Here is an 18,594-nt window from a genome sequence, read left to right as displayed (position 1 = left end):
TTCTTTATTGGATGTCCCCGAAGGGACTAGCGATTTTCTATTGAAATAATGTTTTTGTTTTTGTCATATAAATATCCGTTGCTTTTGGCATGATGAAAGCTTAAGCTTGAGCCATCTTTATATATCTTATACAAGATTGATACATGTTTATACATTATTTTACGCTTTTATACAAAGTCATAGATACATGCTTATATTGGCGTGTAAATATTATATAACAATGTATAAAAATGTATAAATATTATTGCAAAAATAACATAGACTATGCAGTGTACGCTGCAAAATATGATTACGTTAATGCGATGTATTGTGTTTGGTTGTATATTTTTGCAAATTATCCGAAATCGAATGGATTCAAATACCAAGTTGATCGTATACATAGAGAGAAATTAAAACGGTTCCTCTTAAGATTGTGAATTCATTATTTTTACTATTAGACATATTCTATATATATTTTTATTTTCCGTAAAGAACTAATTAGAAAGCATGGATAAGCCAAGGTTCACTTACTAATCAAAAGAAAACTTATAGAGAAAATATGAAACGGCATTCACAGTGTACAACGTTACGAAGTATAAACACAATTTACAGAGCACTTATTAATTGAGTGTTACAACTTAAAAGACTTTATTTTCGTGGAAAATATTTTCCTTCCTACCAAATATACCCTATAAGTCTCTCTTTTTTTCAATCTCGGTTATTTTGGAGAAAGAGTTTTTCACCTCTTCTTTAGAAATTGTCACAACGAGCGCACCATTTTCACTTGATTTATCTTTACATCTATTAATTTTAGTGTTAGCGACAACACGATCAAGGGCTTTTGGCTCTTTTACTTTGATATGAGTGACCAGAGTGATCAGCAGCTTGGTTCACTACTAAAAAGGGGCAAATCGATTGAAAAAATTGACTGATATTGATTGGTAATAGACAAAAATTGACCGAAAATCAATCGATTCGAGGCGGTCGGTAATCACATGGTCGGTAGAGCCAACCGTCCGACTTCAGTCTGTATTTTCAATCGACTTCGGTCGATCAATTAAATTCCAAAAAGAAAAAATTATCGAAAAAACCGACCGAATTGGTCGGTTTTTTTAATTATGTAATTAAAAAATGCACCATTTGAGAATCGAATCGAGGTTTGTACTATGACATGATACTATTCTACCACTAGATCATTGGTTTATTTTGTTTTAATTGCATTTTCATTGGACTGATGTCGGACGGTTTTATTAAAAAATAAAATTACCGACCGAAATCGGTTGGTTTTTTAAATTGACCAACATAAAAAACCGACCGATTTCCATCTGGTTTTCGAATATTAATTTAAATTTATTTTAAATAAAAAATAAATTTTGCGTGACACAAAAATAATTTCCCGCTAAAAAAAGACCGACTAAAGTTGATCGGTTTCATAAAAAAAATAATTAATGTAATGACCAACCAGTTCAGTCAACAGTGATCGATTTAGGCCAAATTTCTAGTAGTGATCACAGGTTTGACAAATTCTCCTCACTCAGTTTTCAGAGATGAGACAATTGATTTAGTGGTCTTCTTTTCTCTCTATACTTGGAACCAAGACTCTATTTGAACGTTTGGGAAAGTTAACAGTAATTAATATCTGAACAAAATGAACTTACATATCTGCATTTGCTCATTTATATGCCCCGAATTACAATTTTATTCATTGATTGATAAGAGTTGCTTTTGGGCATGCTTCTCTTTTTAAGAGTTCATTTACAATATCCAGACTACAAATCATCCCGTTTTCCATTCATAACATATTAACTCCACAATCAGGCAAAACACGCTTCAATCCCTCTTAACAAATCTTCCCTGCAAATATGAAACGCAGAAAAGTTAAAAGGCAACATTAGAATATGATCTGATGTCATGACCATGATATTCACAATTACATAGGGGAAAAGTGTCAAGTTTGCTCATGTACTATTCAAAAATGAACAACTTGCCCTATGTTAAACTTTTGGTCTAATTTTATATAGCAGCCCAGTGCACTAAGCTCTTGCTATGCGCGTAGAGGCGGATTTAGGATTTCTAGTATATGAGTGCACCACTAAAAAAAAGGAGAAAAAAAATGTATTGAGTGGTAATTGATTCCTATACCTCTTGGTAAATAGCTTAACCTTCAACCAAATGCACCATACAATCTTTTTGTAGCATGGGTGCCAACAGTTAACATTATACCAGTTTTTGAAAATATGTAGATAAAATATCAAGTTTTACGAAGAGACCATGTGTTCACGTGCCTCATCATTACACCTATAAATCCGCCCCTGTATACGCGGGGTCCAAGGAAGGACCGGACCACAAGAGTCTAATTTTACCCTGCCAATAGCAACTTTTGATATCCAATCCGATAGTAATCTGAAGTTAAGGGATAAAATTAGACCTTTTTCTCAGATAACTTGGACATGTGAACACTCCATACTATAGCTACGTTAATGGCAATGGGCGAATACTAGACAATTTGCTAACTGCAAGTCATGAATGGACCAAAAGTTTAACGGAACACAAAATTGAATAATTTCATATAGTGCATGGACAAATTTGAACCTTTATCCTTTACCTATTACCAATTATGTATTATTTATGCATTAATTTCAAACGAATAATTAGGACATTTTTTTCATGGCATAAGGAGTAAATAAGTACAGTACCTTAACGCGAGGGCGCTTTTCAGCGTTGAGCTTCCGAACTTGATAACGAATTTTTTTAGAGAAGAGTCTGTTCTGTCTCTTTTCTTTGTACCTTAATACACTGGCTTCTCTTCGTCCTACCTTCAACTCATCCTCTTGTAAACTTTCTGTGGTTCTGCCTCCACTTTGTTCACTTGCCATAAATTCTGGCACTCTATATAGAACTGTACTGCTATCCCACCCACCCATTAGCCCCTACACAATTCACACCAAGAATGAAAACAATATGCCCCATCAGTATGTTAGAAAAATAATAAACAAAATTGGCTTTGAGGCGTGAAAATCGACTGTTCTTAAAGAGTTATCGTCTGTATACTAATTTAGGGAAAATACAAAACGATTCTCTTCAGGATACAACAAAGCCTGTAGTAACACTTGTGATTTTTTATTTCCACTTCGTTGGAATTCTTGTGTATTTATAGGCAAACAATAGACCCTTTCAGAAAAGATGTCTTGTTTCACAAACAGACACGACTATTTATTCGAATTTTGAATTTAAAATTCAAATAAATAATTAACTCTAGGATCTCGTGCCTGTTGAGTTAATCTCGTGCCTGTTGAGACAATCTCGTGCCTGTTGAAACAATCTCGTGCCTGTTGAGTCAGTCTCGTGCTTGTTAAGACAATCTCGTGCCTGTTATGTGCTATTTCATAATGATCAGTTCCGAGGCTAACAGGCACGGTACGAGTAAGGTCGGTCCCGGGAGTGTTTCACATGACAGGCACGGAACTTCTTTCTTCCGATGTGGGAAGAATCCAACTTCCAACTTGCCAATAACAAACTATCTTACACAGTAGAGGTGGATATAGCGTCGTAACACTCAGTTCATCAGAATCTTAGTAATTTTAACGTAAACCATAAATTTAAGAGTAAAAATTGTAGAAATGAACTCGAGGAAAAGAGATACCACCAAACGCTTGATGTTGAACACACACACGCATACATATAATAGAACATTTGGTGCTAGAATAAGGCTAACATAATATAATACCTCAAAGTGCTAGAATAACGACGAACACGTCCAAAGCTAGCTAGCTAATGTCGAAAACAAAAGTTAATCACAAGAATCAAACATAAATTAAATTGAAGTCTGTATGTCCTATATTTTAGTATAATTAACCACACACCAGACTATAATCAACTTATAATTTAATGACACTTCTCCATCTCAAGAGAATAATTTAATGACATTCATACTTTCATGCATTTTTTTATTCGAATATTATAATTCACATTCATATTAATTTATCCTCCTCTTAAAAGAGAGTTACAAACATAAAGTAATGCGAATGTGAACTATAATATAATATACTAATAAAATGAATTGTCGTCCTCCGAAAAGACAATCATAGTGTTGCCGATGAAAGTAGAAGGAGAACCATGAGATCTCTTAGGTGTAAATTTCAGTTGACACAAAAATACTAGGTGATCTATTCCGATTGTTTAAGCTTTAGGTTATCCGATACCGAAGTTGGTGGTAGGCAAGGGCGGATCTATAGCCCATATTTCAGGGCATGTGAACTCATGATTCCTTCGCCAAACTAGGTATTTTATGTACATATTTTTCAGAATTGGTCCAGTATTATGTATTGACACCCATGTTCCATAAAGGTTGAATGTTGCACTTGGTTCAATACTTAATTATTTAATCAAAGAAATAAGGATCAATTCTCACTTAGCACTTTTTCCCTCTCCTTTTTAGTAGTGTATCCATGTTCTAGAAATCCTAAATGAGGCGCCTCTAATGATAGGTAATAAATACTCAGTGGATAGAGGGATTTTTTTATATAGACGAAAACGTTTGATTAATTTATCATTGTTATGTCTTTTTTGTTAATAATAAAACAGTGGTGACGCTGATGCTGTTTTGCCGCTCACAGCTAATGCTGCTCGGTGGGCCGGGCCTGAACCGGACCGGACCGGGCCCGCGGTCCTAACGGGCCTGGTGGGCCTGGTGGGCCGGTCCTGGGTGGGCCGGTCTTGGTGGGCCTCTGAGCCCGTCACGGGCTGGTCTCCATGGTTGAGCCCACGAGCCCGGGACCGTTTGGCCCGGGACCGGCAGGCGGGCCTGGGCCGGTCCTGGCGGGCCTGGCGGGCCCAACGGCTATTTTAAAAAAAAAAAAAAAAAAAAAAAAAAAATCAAACGGCCATATTTAAAATCTAGCCGTTTGGGCTGAAAATATGACCGTTTTTAAGTTAAAAAAATGGCCATTTGGCCCCCAAACTTTATTTTAACCCCAAACTTTATATAATTACACTTTTCCCCATTTCTCAACTATAAATACCCCCTCATTCTTTCATTTTTATTCACCAATTCATCAATATCTCTCAATATCTCTCAATCTCTCTCAATCTCTCTACTACAATTACTTAATTTATTGTTGAAATTTCGTGAAAAATTGTGAAGTTGTTGAATTGAAGTTTTCAAGTGTTCAACGATTTTCAATTTTCAAGAAGTTGTTCGGCAATCCGGTAAACTCGTTTCAACTCTTACGTTTTTATAATATATTTTTGTGTGGTTTAGTTTGCATAATTATAATTAATATGGCATTTACTTTGAAAAAAATGTTTGGTAAAGGAAAAGATAAAACCGGTGAAAGTAGTGGCCAACCAACTACCCTTCCCCCGGCTCCCCGACCTAGAAAAGATAAGCAAGTTGAAAGTAGTCGCCAACCTAGACGTCCTCCTCCTTCCGTAATTCTTGATAGTGATCACCCTTGTTTTCAATTTACCGATAGTGAATTTTATCATAATGTTGCACCAGGTGATAGATTAGATGATGAAATTATGAATGCTCTTTATCCTAATGAAACCATCTTAGAAAATAATGAGGAAAATGAGGATGATGATGAAACTCAAGCACCGGATTTAGATGATACACCTACTAGTCCTCTTAATAACCCAAGTGATGCACCGGTCGACCCACCTGTAGAAACTCCTACTTTTAATAGAGAACCTGCTAAACGCTTAGAAACATCATTAGTTTGGAATTCAATTGGGTTCATTATATTAGAAGAGTGTTTAATCCTACTTATAAAGGTTGGCCTCGCGCAACAGTTAAGAGTGATATTTATAAATTCAAACATGAATATGAACAATATTTGCGTTATTTATTTACTCATATACCTAATCGGATTTCTATTACTACTGATATTGGTAGAAGTGGTAATGATTGTGATTACCTAACTGTTACAAGTCATTGGATAGATGAAGAATGGATAATGCAAAAACGCATAATTGCATATAGAATAATTAATTCGCGTCACACAGGTAAATTTATAGCTAACACTGTTGCAGATATTTGTAGATATTTTTGCTTTAGCGATAAAATAATGGCAATTTCAATGGATAATGCTTCTAGTAACACCAGTGCTATAGGCATGCTTACAACAACACTAAATCCTGCATTTACTAATATTTTCCATGTTAGATGTATTTGTCATATTTATCATTTAATTGTCGGTGATGGTATGCGAATATTAAACATAGAAATTGAAAAGGTTAGAATGGCTCTTAATTGGCTTTTTTATTCAAACCGTAGAAGTAGACTTAGAGAGTATTTTAAAAAATGTGATGAATATGGCCTTAGAGAAAGAAAGGTTCCTAAACCTTGCCCGACTAGATGGAATTGTATGTACGAAAGTTTAGTAGTAGCATATGAATATAGAAACCCAATTAATGCAACGTTTAATTCTCGGGTAGGTGGTGAAGATGATGATGAAATGCTTACCACTCAAGATTGGACTAATGTTAAAATTCTTTTAGATTTTTTAGAACATTTTCAAATTGCAACAAATGCATTTTCTGGGCAATATTATCCTACTATTTCAAACTGTTTAGTTTATATTGCAGCACTATCTGATTTGTTTGTTGAATTTAGTGAGGGTGGGGATATTTATGAACTTGCTATAAATGAAATGAAACAAAAGTTTAAAAAATATTTTTTTCCTATCCCTCCTATTTATGGTCTTGCTGCAATGCTAAATCCTACAATGAAATTGGGAGGTCCTCATTTTTGGTATTCAAATATTTATAAGGCTTTAGATCTTTCAAATGAGGAAATTGCGACACTTGCAGATGCAAAAGCTTCAATTAAGATTAACGCTCAAACAGTTTATAATGCTTATCAACTTGCCTTAGAGCATGCTAGGCCAACTATTCCAACCCCTACTTCGTCTAGCTCACAATCCTCTAAAAGAGTTGCGGGCTTAAAAGCTCTTAAATCTTGGACGGAGTTCAGGGGGTCTCAAGGTGAAAATTATGATGAAACTTCACATCTAAATGAGCTTCAAGTTTATTTGTCTCAGGGACTTGAAAAGGAGAATCCAGACGGCTCTTTTGATCTTTTGGAATGGTGGAAGGCAAGGGAAAAACATTTTCCTGTTCTTGCAAGGATGGCTCGGGATATTTTATCAATTCAAGCTTCAACTGTTGCATCAGAGAGCGCTTTCAGTCAAGCAAGACTGCAAATAGGTGATCATAGAGCGTCTATGAGGGATAGCTTGGAAAAATCAGTATTGTTTAGAGATTGGATCCGCTCGGAAAGAAGAAACTTTGGAATTGCAGAAGCACAACCGGCGATAGATGAAGCTTATGAAGAAATGATAGCGGAACTTACGGAGGATTCGGCTTCGCCCGGAAGTGGTGATGAACAAGCTTCTTTTCCACCACCACCAACGCAACCTCCTCCGAACCTTGAAGGATTTATGAGATTTGTTAGAGATAATACATAGAATAATATGTAACTTGTATTTTGGCACATCTTCCTTAGTTTTTTCCTTCTAATGGTGGTATTAGTACCTTGTTGTGCTCATTCCATTGGGGGAAGGATGACTAAGAAAGATATGTCATTTTTTGGTAATAAAATTTATTGCTTCTACCCATGAGCTTCTTTTCGCAATATTTCTTTGTCTATACTTAGAATTATTTATATGCTACAATATATACATAATATACAATATATATACTACAAGAAAATATATTTATAAGATACAATATATACATAAGATACAATATATATACTACAAGAAAATATATAAGAGAATATATATACATAAGATACAATATAATATACTACAAGAAAATATATTATGCTACAATATATACATAATATACAATATATATACTACAAGAAAATATATAAGAGAATATATATACATAAGATACAATATAATATACTACAAGAAAATATATTATGCTACAATATATACATAATATACAATATATATACTACAAGAAAATATATTTATAAGCTACAATATATACATAAGATACAATATATATACTACAAGAAAATATATAAGAGAATATATATACATAAGATACAATATAATATACTACAAGCAAATATATAAGAGAATATATATACATAAGATACAATATAATATACTACAAGCAAATATATTATGCTACAATATATACATAATATACAATATATATACTACAAGAAAATATATTTATAAGCTACAATATATACATAATATACAATATATATACTACAAGAAAATATATAAGAGAATATATATACATAAGATACAATATATATACTACAAGAAAATATATTATGCTACAATATATACATAATATACAATATATATACTACAAGAAAATATATAAGAGAATATATATACATAAGATACAATATAATATACTACAAGAAAATATATTATGCTACAATATATACATAATATACAATATATATACTACAAGAAAATATATTTATAAGCTACAATATATACATAAGATACAATATATATACTAAAAGAAAATATATAAGAGAATATATATACATAAGATACAATATAATATCAAGAAGTGATATTTATGCATGACAATTTAGTGTTTTACTATTGTTTTGTTATTTTCTTTTTCGTCAAGCACTTTAATAATTAGATATACATATATACTACATATTAATATAGCCATGATACTACAAGAAATTGTCTTTAAAAAAAAAAAAAAAAACCCGCTAGGCCCGCGAAGCCCACGAGCCCGGCCCGTTAAGCACAGGACCATGTGGGCTTAGGCCCGTCACGGGCCGGTTCCACCCATTAGGCCCACGAAGACCGGGACCGCCAGGCCCGGGACCGCCAGAGCCCGGGACCACGAAGCCCGGGACCGCGAGGCCCGGCCCGTTAGGCCCACTAAGGCCCGGGCCCGGGACAAAATACAGCCCTATCTACAGCATGCAAACGAATAAGGACACAAAAAGCTTCAGCTAATTCAGTAAAAGCGAATTTCAAAGGGGCCCCGGAACACAGGCCAATCAATTGCTCAGTACTAGACGCTGTTTCAACATTAAAATGCATCAATCCACCACTTCACCAAAAATTTACCATTGTTATATTTGGGATTTACAGCTCTAGAGGACTCCTTATGGCTGTTTTGCCTCAATTAGTACTCTACTTGATGCCAACAACAAAGTATTTTTTTAAAAAAAATGAAATATTTTCACCCAACTAAAATCACAAGGGAGCTTTGACGTAACTAGTAAGATTGTTGCCATGTGACCAGAAGGTTATGGGTTCAAGCCGTGAAAAGAGTAAAATTACGTATAATAAATCCTTGTGGTCTGATTTTTTTCGGACCCCGCATATAACGGGAGCTTGCTATGTGCCCCGGGTTACTTTTTTTTTTTTGGCCAAAGAAAACTACAGCAGTAAAAGAGTGGAAAAAGAAAATTACAGTGTGTAGGCAGTCTCAGACGGCAGAAGAAAGCGAAACTCCTATCTAAAGCTGAAACTGCCTCGAGGGAATGCCCTATCTTATCTGATCTTTTACCGTTGACCAAAATTTCAGCTATTTGTTTAATCTCTTTTTGCAAAATTAAAGTTGCTTCAGCTACTTTTTCAATCTAAAACTTTTCCTATTACCAATCGTCATTTTCGTCCTAATTTAAACATTAAACAAAGTAACAAGCGACAACTAACCGTGATTTAGCAAGTCTTAATCATAACCTTAATTGTTTAAAATAAGGTTAGAGAATCTCACGTGGGATGAAAATGACGTTTCGTAATTGAGAAAATCGCCATTGATATCAGGAACGATCTGCGACGATTCTGCCTGAAGGTAAAGCGAACCCTTATCTGACCAAGCATTCAATATTTCCTCATAATCAAGCTTTAGTGACAACTGCTGCTGTTGATTTCTCTTCCTCGGACGATCAATTGAACAACTGCTTACTTCCTCCTCCTTCCTCGTTGTCTCACTATGTTGGTCAAGATCAACAACGTCGGAGTAAACAACCCACTTCTCTTCTTCCTTGTTTTCCCTCTCTTTGTTCCTCAGAGCTGTCCGTACTAGCTCACCTTGCTTTCCCCTGTAAGACATACTCAAACTTTAGACGGTACAGATCATGACAATCCCTAGACTCGGTGGCCAAATTTCTCAAGGGTGTTCCCAGTTTGAAAGAAGTAAAAAAAAATCTCGTAACAAAGGGTGTTCAATACATATTATATACATCTAAAATATTATATTTCGACGAAGAGTGATCAATTGACCATTCTTAGCAAAAGGTGGCTTCGCCCCTGATTAGACTCATCCAAATCCAAGTTTAACTCAACTCGTCTATTTGTTACCTTTACCTGTAAGTGTCGGCATACTTTAGTCTTTCTTCCGATGATGAAACCGTCATGTAATTTGGACCACTTTGGTTGCTATCAATTTCATCCTTAGAAGAAGTGAGAAGTTCGGTAAGAGTAGTGGCGCTGTTTTCAGCGCCGGAGAAAAACAGGGCCACGTTCTCATCGTGGCAACTGTCTTTGTCATCGACTAAATTTTCTGGGTGCAGAGGAAAGAGATTGAGCTGTTGAGAATTCTGATGATCATGAGTGCTAGCGGTGGACGTTACCGGCACATGATCTGACGGTTGAAATTTTTTATCAGAAAGCTGAAGACTAAGACTTAAAAACTTGGGTTTTCTCCGCTTGCTTTTGGTTTTGGATTTACGATTTTTCTTGCCCATGGACATACTCAGATCTCTTCGCTTGTCCTTCTTGGATTTTACACAGCGGCTCAATAAAATAAGTGACAAAAGAGAAAGGAAAAGTTGAGAAAAAGTGTAGTCTTTTGTGGGGAAGACTTGAATCTTTGATGATGCTTTTGGTGATTGAACAGAGCACAGAAAAGTTAGTGTCGATATCATGGTGTGCTGATCTAGCTGCGCTTTTTGACACGTGGAGGTTGGTTATTGGAGGAGAATGGAGATTGTGTTGTTATCTGGATTACGTTGCTGGTGCCTTAGATATTTTCGTGCAAAGTGTAAATGATGGGAGTAACTCCAAAAGTTTTATTTTGTGGTCTCGTACAACTTACACTAGTTGTACGGTTTTTTTTTTGTCTTATAAATTTGTGGACCTCAATCTTACACTTCTGGGTACACAGAAATCTGAGTCCACAAAACTGTGAGACAAAAAAATTGCCTCATACAACTAGTGTCAGTTGTATGAGACACAAAATAAAATTTCCGTGTAACGGAGTCTGGTAAGAGCGTAAGACTATTCCCCGTGTTTGATTTTAATATCACACCTAACTCAAATGCTCAATGGTTGCGGAACTCTAAAATTAGATTGTGATCTTTATACAAATAGTCGGTCGGACTCCTTTTTAATTCTAGTTGATAATACATAGTTATACATGAATTATTCAGGATTATATACATATTACACATTGGTTTTACATAATACTGCTTATTTAATTTAAGCGGATCAGTGAGCAACTATTTAGATTAATCCTTCCTTAAAAAGAGAAAAGGGTAAGAAGTAATTAAAAATCAGTGGGCATTGGTTCAGGTTTCCAGCCCAAACCTCTAGAAATCCATGTGGAAAGCCCAAGCTGAGGGCATTAGTTCAGGTTTCAAGCCCATAACATCGTCCAAAACCCCGAACCTTTGCAATTCCTAAGGGCTTTTTCATTTTTAGCCCGCGCCAGAAATTATTTAAATTTTATAGCCAAAAAATTATATAAATTTGTATAATTTTTGTATATAATATACAGAATGTATGTATATATATATATATATGAATTTTTACATTCCTATATCATATAGGAAACCTTATTACCCTCAATGTTTAAGGTTTGATATAATTACATTTAGTATACCAAATTACCAATTCTATACCATAATGTATTTTAAGGGTACAATTAATGCAGCGTATATCCCTTCTTAATTCAAGGTACCGCATATCTCACCCCTCCCACGTTTTAGCTTCGAGGTTAAGAATTACTGGAGAACAAAAGTTCAAAAACATGCAAAACAGCTGCACTATGACGTTAATAGCCTACGATTTCGAGATTTCTTTCGCTATCAATGGCTACCCTCTTTAGCTCAACAAATACGTGAAACGTCATCATCTGTGGAACATCTTATGTCCTCTTCTTCTGTCTATCACAGTAGCACTGAAGTAATATTGGAGAATTCTACTTTTCTTCAAACCGGGATTAATGGATCGACTAACATCACATGTCCAATAAACCGGACTCCAAACGTTGCCCAAGTTACGTCACTAATAGATGATAATGGAATTGAGGTTCGATTGTAGCTTGTAGCTTAATTGGTATTTTCGACATTAGTACAATTTCTCATTCAATTGTAGCTTAATTGGTATTTTTGACATAATTGCATTTTTTGCATAAGATTTATAGAAGTTTTAGTCGTTTTTTGATTTGTGAAAACAGAAAACAAAGCATCTACAATCAGAATACAAATAATCTACAATTTATCTACAAAATATCTACAAACTGGGTACATTGAATTTTAATATCTCAACTCTCAATGTAGCTTAATTGGTATTTTTGACATAATTGCGTTTATTTGCAGAAGATTTTGTAGAAGTTTTAGTCATTTTGAATTTGTGAAAACAAAAAACAATGCATCTACAATCAGAATACAAATAATCTACAATTCATCTACAAAATATCTACAAATTGGGTATATTGAATTTTAATATCCCAATTCCCATTCGATTGTAGTTTAATTGGGATTTTCGACATAATTGTGTTTTTTGCAGAAGATTTATAGAAGTTTTAGTCATTTTTGATTCATGAAAACAGAAAACAAAGCATCTACAATTAGAATACAAATAATCTACAATTTATCTACAAAATATCTACTGTAGCAACCCCTTTGAGAGGGTACTACTTATGAAAACAAATCTAATTTCCTACTTACAAAATATTAAAAGAGATATTAATAAAAATATTTAGAATAATTTTAGTAGCGGAAGTAGGCCCATGCAAAAAGGTTCATTTCAAACTATCAGGTATATATAAAAAAACAAAGGAAACTAGTTTTCTCCTTTTTTACATATTTACAAAACAAAGTGTAAATTCAGCATATTACAAGACTTGAGTTATTAAAACACCCTAATACAATAAAATAGGTTACAAATTCAAGCTACAAGATTTTGGTCTTTAAAATCCAACAAGGCTCCAAATAACATAAGTGTGACATATATATATCCTGTATATCATGTATATCATGTATATCATGTACATGTCCCAAAACTATGCAAACTAAGGTGCATATGCAAATGTGATCTCCATAAATTCTCTCAAAGAGACTACTTCACCCTGACCATCTTCAGATTTCATCCCGAACATTTCCTACGATAGAAAATAACTATCGCTAAGCATAAATCTTAGTGGTGTATAAACTTTAGGCTTGGAGTTATTAAATTCTCCAATTTCCCCTTTTCAGTCATAGTTAGCTCAATTTAACATAATTTAAAACAAGTGAACAAATATATCAAACATATCAATATCAAACTTTGAAGTGTTTCCAAATATCAATAACAATGTTCAAGAGTCTAGAAAGTGTATACTATCAATTTAAGAGAGTATACCAAATATCCATTTTTCGCCCAATATGTACGTCATGCCATCACACTAAGCATAATCAAATATCAAGATGGACCGAAGCCCCAAATCAAGTAGGGTCAAAACCCAATAGACAAGAGAATCAAGAACCATATTAAAAATGGCTTCCTAGTTCGTACTTAACACGGACAAGTTCCATAATTCAAGACGAACTACAAATCCAAAGTCAAGATGGCAAAAGATCTAAATCAAGAGGCATGCCAAGTGAGTGACCAAGTCACTGCCACAAGAAGGACAAAGTCCCAACAAGAATGCAAAATGATCAAACAATCCGTACGAATGGGCGATTTAGCAAATTTCTTACAAGACTTGATATAATACGAATATAACAATATAATTCGAAGACAAGAAAAATAAAATATCAGGTTATTTCAACATATTTCCAGCAAGCAAAAAGAGTACAAGTTTATACACAAACCTTGGTGTTTTACCACAAAACAGTTCAATCACAACTTGGGGACGTTCGAATCGTCTACGCCGTAAACAAACCAAATCAGTCCACTTCCTCAAACACTTCCCCTTTGATTTTTTTCAAGGGTTTATATACCTTAAATACACAATCAAATATGTAAATAAGTTCAGTGATTTAACAAGTCAACTAAACATGATATTGGTGAAAATTACCCAAAAACGTTTGAAACAGAAATTCTGGACAGTATCACTGTTCTGAGTTGTGACTCAGTTTTGAATATCTACACGGACAAACTAGACTTTCTACAAAAGTTGTAGATCTATGTCTTACCGTTTCAGAACATCTTGAATCACCTCCATATCAAATTTGAACAAAAAGTTATGCTAAAATTACTAACAGCAGTACATGGAGTATTTCTAAAACTGAAAATCTGGACAACACCTGCCCTGTACTTTCTGATCCTTTTTTAGGTAAATACCAACAAAACTAAATTTTGGTTTCTTCATAAGAATTATAGATTTATGAAATACCTTTCCAGAAAGTCCTGGATCACTTAAATCGGAGCTCAGTACAAAAAGATATGTAGAAAATACTAGTAGGTGTCTAGTATAAAAACGAGTTTAGAAACTTACCAAGAGGAGCAACTTGATCTTCACCAAAAACGAATTTTATGCGTTGATTTAGTAGAAATCCATGGGTTTTTTTTTTTTATGAAACTTCAGCTTCTTGTTCCTACGGAGGAGAGAGAGAGAGATAGAGATAGAAAGATAGAGATAGAAAGAGAGAGAGGTAGATAGTTATTCTTCTTTGTTTCTGAAGAGTAGAAGAATAGGGAGTTTATGGACAGATATGAAATAAAATGGTTCCCCGACTACTAAATATTCTTAGATAAATACAAAATGTTGGAAACCCAAAACTTAATTATATACTATATTTACTAACAACTCGACAAAATAATATTAAGTGTTACATATAGCAACACCATGGAACTTCATTGCCAATATTAACACAACCTAAAGTAAGAAATTTTCATATATTGACCATTCTATATTTAGGAAGTGCAAAGTAAAATATTTCCTCGTTATAAAAAAAATGCTCAATCAAGAATGCAAATATTGTAACAATGTTTGGGGTGTTACATCTACAAACTGGGTACATTGAATTTTTATCTCCCAATTCTCATTCAATTGTAGCATAATTGTGATTTTTGACATAATTACATTTTTTCAGAAGATTTGTAGAAATTTTAGCCATTTTTTATTTGTGAAAACAGAAAATAAAGCATCTACAATCAGAATACAAATAATCTACAATTTTTGCAATATGTCTTCTTCTTCTTCTTCTTCTTCTTCTTCTTCTTCTTCTTCTTCTTCTTCGAGTTTCAATCTGAAATTTAGTCAAAACCAAGTCTAATCTTCACCAAAACTCCTCAAAATTGAGGATATAAACTCCAAACTATATTCCCGATTATTTTCAACAACACCCAGTCCAAACAAATAATGATTTTTGAAAATTCAAATTTGAATTCAAAGCTTTCAAACTTTTTAATGGCTGTCAATGCTGAAAAATATCTGGAAGAATATTTACTTCCAGATTTGTAGCGCGCCTAATTAGGAAGGAATCATCTCCTAATAATTGATATTTAATGATTGGTATATATTTTGTAGAATAACTGTGAACATGGCGGGTAAATATGAAACTATGCACATTTTTGGTAATAAAGTTTCATATATGGTATAGGAAAGAAAAAGTCTCATATATATATATATATATATATCGGCTATTATTTTGAGAGCAATTATATAGCGTTATTTTTTCAATTCCTTAATTACTCCCTCTGTCTCAAATTATCTATCATATTTCTCGAGTACACGACCCTTAAGAAACACTAATTAGAAGTTTTTTTTTGCCTATTTTACCCTTATTAATGTCTTAAGATATAATCTATCTTCATTGAATATTTTTTCTATTTATGTGTCATCTCCATATTCAAGAACAATTACTACTAAGGGTAAAATGAGAAAAAAATAATTAATTTTATCTTGAACTTTTAAAATGACAAATAATTTAAGACAACTATTATTAGAAACTACGGCAAATAATTTAGTGAGCGTCTGTACATAAGAATTGTAAAATTCTGGAAAAAAAGTGGGGAAAAATTTCAAGTGAAAATGGTATTTGAAAATTAGAGTTGTGTTTGGACATGAGTATAATTTTGTTGGAGTTTTTCAAATTTTTTAAAAATTTTAAAAGTCATCTTCAAGTGAAAATTAAAAATTTTGTGGCCAAACAAAAATTTCGAATAAAAGAAACTTTTTTCCGAAAAAAAAATTAAAAAAAAAAATTCATGCCCAAACGGGCTTTAAGACGGAGGGAGTACATGTTAATGTGTAAAAGTAGTAAGTTAGGACACTACATTTGCACAGGAACACTATCTTACAGATCTCTGCTGTAAATTAGTTATTTTTCTATTAGGTTTTAACAAAGTTCTATTCATTTGGATCTACTTATGTTCTTCTAATTTTATCGAGACACATTAGGTTATTAAATAAGTAAAAATAATAAGATTTAAACTCAGTAAATCAAATGGTTTGTAATAGAATTCTGAAGTACCAAATTTAGTACATAAAAGTATAATTTTCAATTCGTTCAAATTTTGATGGATTGGTTTTGGAATAATTTCGGGATATTATCACTTTTAGTCTGTGCCAAAAACTATTTACATCTGATAGTCGAAAAAATATATAAAATTATACAAATTTTATACGTTTTTCGGCTATTATTTTTAGAAGAAATTACACTCTATGTCACTTGGGCCATACAGCCCACCCAAAAATAGCACATATTTGAGGCCTTTACCCGGCATAGCCCATGTTGGCTAAGTTATGAAATTTTATTTTCACCCGGTAGTCCACACTTTAACATAACGTTTTAATATTTTAAATTTAATTTCTCTGTTGCTCTCTTCCTCACGCTTTTTTCACTCTCTCTTCCTCTCGATTTTTTCAGACCATAACCGACTCCATTGTTGTGTGCAAGTTGCTTTTCGAGGTTTCTATCTTAGTTTGAGGTAATTTTTGTTTCCTTTTATGCTTTTCCTACAGTGTTGGTTTTGAATTTTGTTTTTTTATTTTTATTTTTTTTTGCTTTTTCTGATCACGCCAATTTTTTTCAATGTTGTTGTGTTTTTTCGGATGATTTTGTGTTCCTTGTTTCTGCGTTCGAGACTTAAACTTGATGAAACGAAATGCATGGTTTGTTATTTCGACTTTTAGGGTAGAATTTTTTGTTTTTTGAGTTTTGTTAAAATTTGGGAAAGTTGACCTCTGCTTTGAGTTTATGGCTTTTATTTTTGTTTAGATTTTGAGTTTTGTTACAGTTTCATTTGTTTGTTTTGCTTCAGTTGTGTTCACTTTTGTTAAAGCTTTGTTTTGGCCTTGGCTTTGTGTTTATGGCATTTTGGGTTAACTTTTGAGTTTTTTTATAGTGTGAGTTTTGTGTTTGCTTTAACTTTTGTGTTTGTTTTGTTAAAGCTTTGTTTGTGTGGTTTATTGTAGAAAATGCGTTCAAAAATGTCTGCTTCTAAAGGCAAACAGAAGATTGCCGGAAAAGGCGTTAGGTTAGATTATACGAAACGATTGAGGGAGTTGCCCTCAAGCCCTGATTCAGAATCTAATGTAAATGCCCCGGCGCCAGAAGTTGATGATTTTGATTCTGCTGATCCTCCTAAAAACTTGCAACCAGAGAGCAGTCGGATGACTCGTTCTCAAATGAGAAATACTGGCACTCCAGTTAAATCATCGAGTGACTTGCCCTCACCCTCTTCTTCTGAAGCGAATAAGCATGTGCAGGCTCCCGATGATGATGATTTCGAGTCTCCTCCTCCTTCAAAAATGTTGCAACAAGGGAGCAGTCGAATGACTCGTTCCCAAACAAGTAATACTCCTACTCTGGTTAACATTGTTAGACCAACGAGTAAGAAATGCGGCAGACCTGCAAAATCAACAGATAAGCTGAAAGATGATTTGTTTAATGAAGATGATGAAGTCTACAATGTTAAACGGAAAAGGAGAAAGATGAAGGATGATGGTGAGTCTTGCCTTGATTTACAATCGAGGGAACAAAGGGTTGCTATTCGGAAGAAATTGAATCAGAGAAAAGCTAAGTTGAAGGTATTCCCTGTTTTGCTATTTATTTATACATGGTTATACAGTTTTATACAAAGTTATACATCTGTTTATACATCTTTATACAAGTACTGATATACTTATATATACAGTTTTATAAAATTTATTAGTATATTTTTTGTTGTTGATCTATTTCTTGTTATTTTCCTATATGCAAGGTTGGGGACTTCTATATACAACCAGTTGATTATTTCCACAACAGGATTAGTTCCCATACCGAGCCTGATATTGTGAATATTTTGAAGCAATATTTGACTGACACGCAGCTTCAGATGTTCCGTTCTAGTTGTTTTGGGTACTTCTTGGACCTCCCTCAATTTAAAATTCAAAATCAACTTATTCATTGTATATTATTGAGGGAAGTCGTCCCGGGACGTGAAAGGGAGTTGTGGGTGAAGATTAATG

General features: G+C 33.7%; 1 protein-coding gene across 1 annotated transcript; it reads right to left on the bottom strand.

The window, feature by feature from the left end:
• Window positions 1-1,615: 1,615 nt before the first annotated feature.
• On the bottom strand, window positions 1,616-10,873 carry LOC107786935 (uncharacterized). Its single transcript, XM_016608450.2, has 4 exons — window positions 10,299-10,873; window positions 9,706-10,033; window positions 2,676-2,909; window positions 1,616-1,833 (listed from the first exon to the last, which is right to left on the bottom strand). Exons 1-4 carry the CDS (start codon window positions 10,856-10,858, stop codon window positions 1,810-1,812), a joined length of 1,146 nt encoding a protein of 381 aa, XP_016463936.2. The 5' UTR covers window positions 10,859-10,873; the 3' UTR covers window positions 1,616-1,809.
• Between the last annotated feature and the right edge of the window lie 7,721 nt (window positions 10,874-18,594).

This window comes from Nicotiana tabacum, chromosome 3 (genome assembly GCF_000715075.1).
Source record: "Nicotiana tabacum cultivar K326 chromosome 3, ASM71507v2, whole genome shotgun sequence".
Lineage (NCBI taxonomy): Eukaryota > Viridiplantae > Streptophyta > Magnoliopsida > Solanales > Solanaceae > Nicotiana > Nicotiana tabacum.
This window is presented reverse-complemented; position numbering and strand designations above follow the sequence as displayed.

Excerpts from the sequence above, each read along its gene's own strand:
- LOC107786935 (XM_016608450.2), bottom strand. The coding sequence starts at position 10,858 with ATGATATCGACACTAACTTTTCTGTGCTCTGTTCAATCACCAAAAGCA. Across the intron at positions 10,034-10,298 it reads AAGTATGCCGACACTTACAG|GGGAAAGCAAGGTGAGCTAG; the intron begins GTAAAGGTAACA and ends TATGTCTTACAG. Across the intron at positions 1,834-2,675 it reads AAAAGCGCCCTCGCGTTAAG|GGAAGATTTGTTAAGAGGGA; the intron begins GTACTGTACTTA and ends TCATATTTGCAG.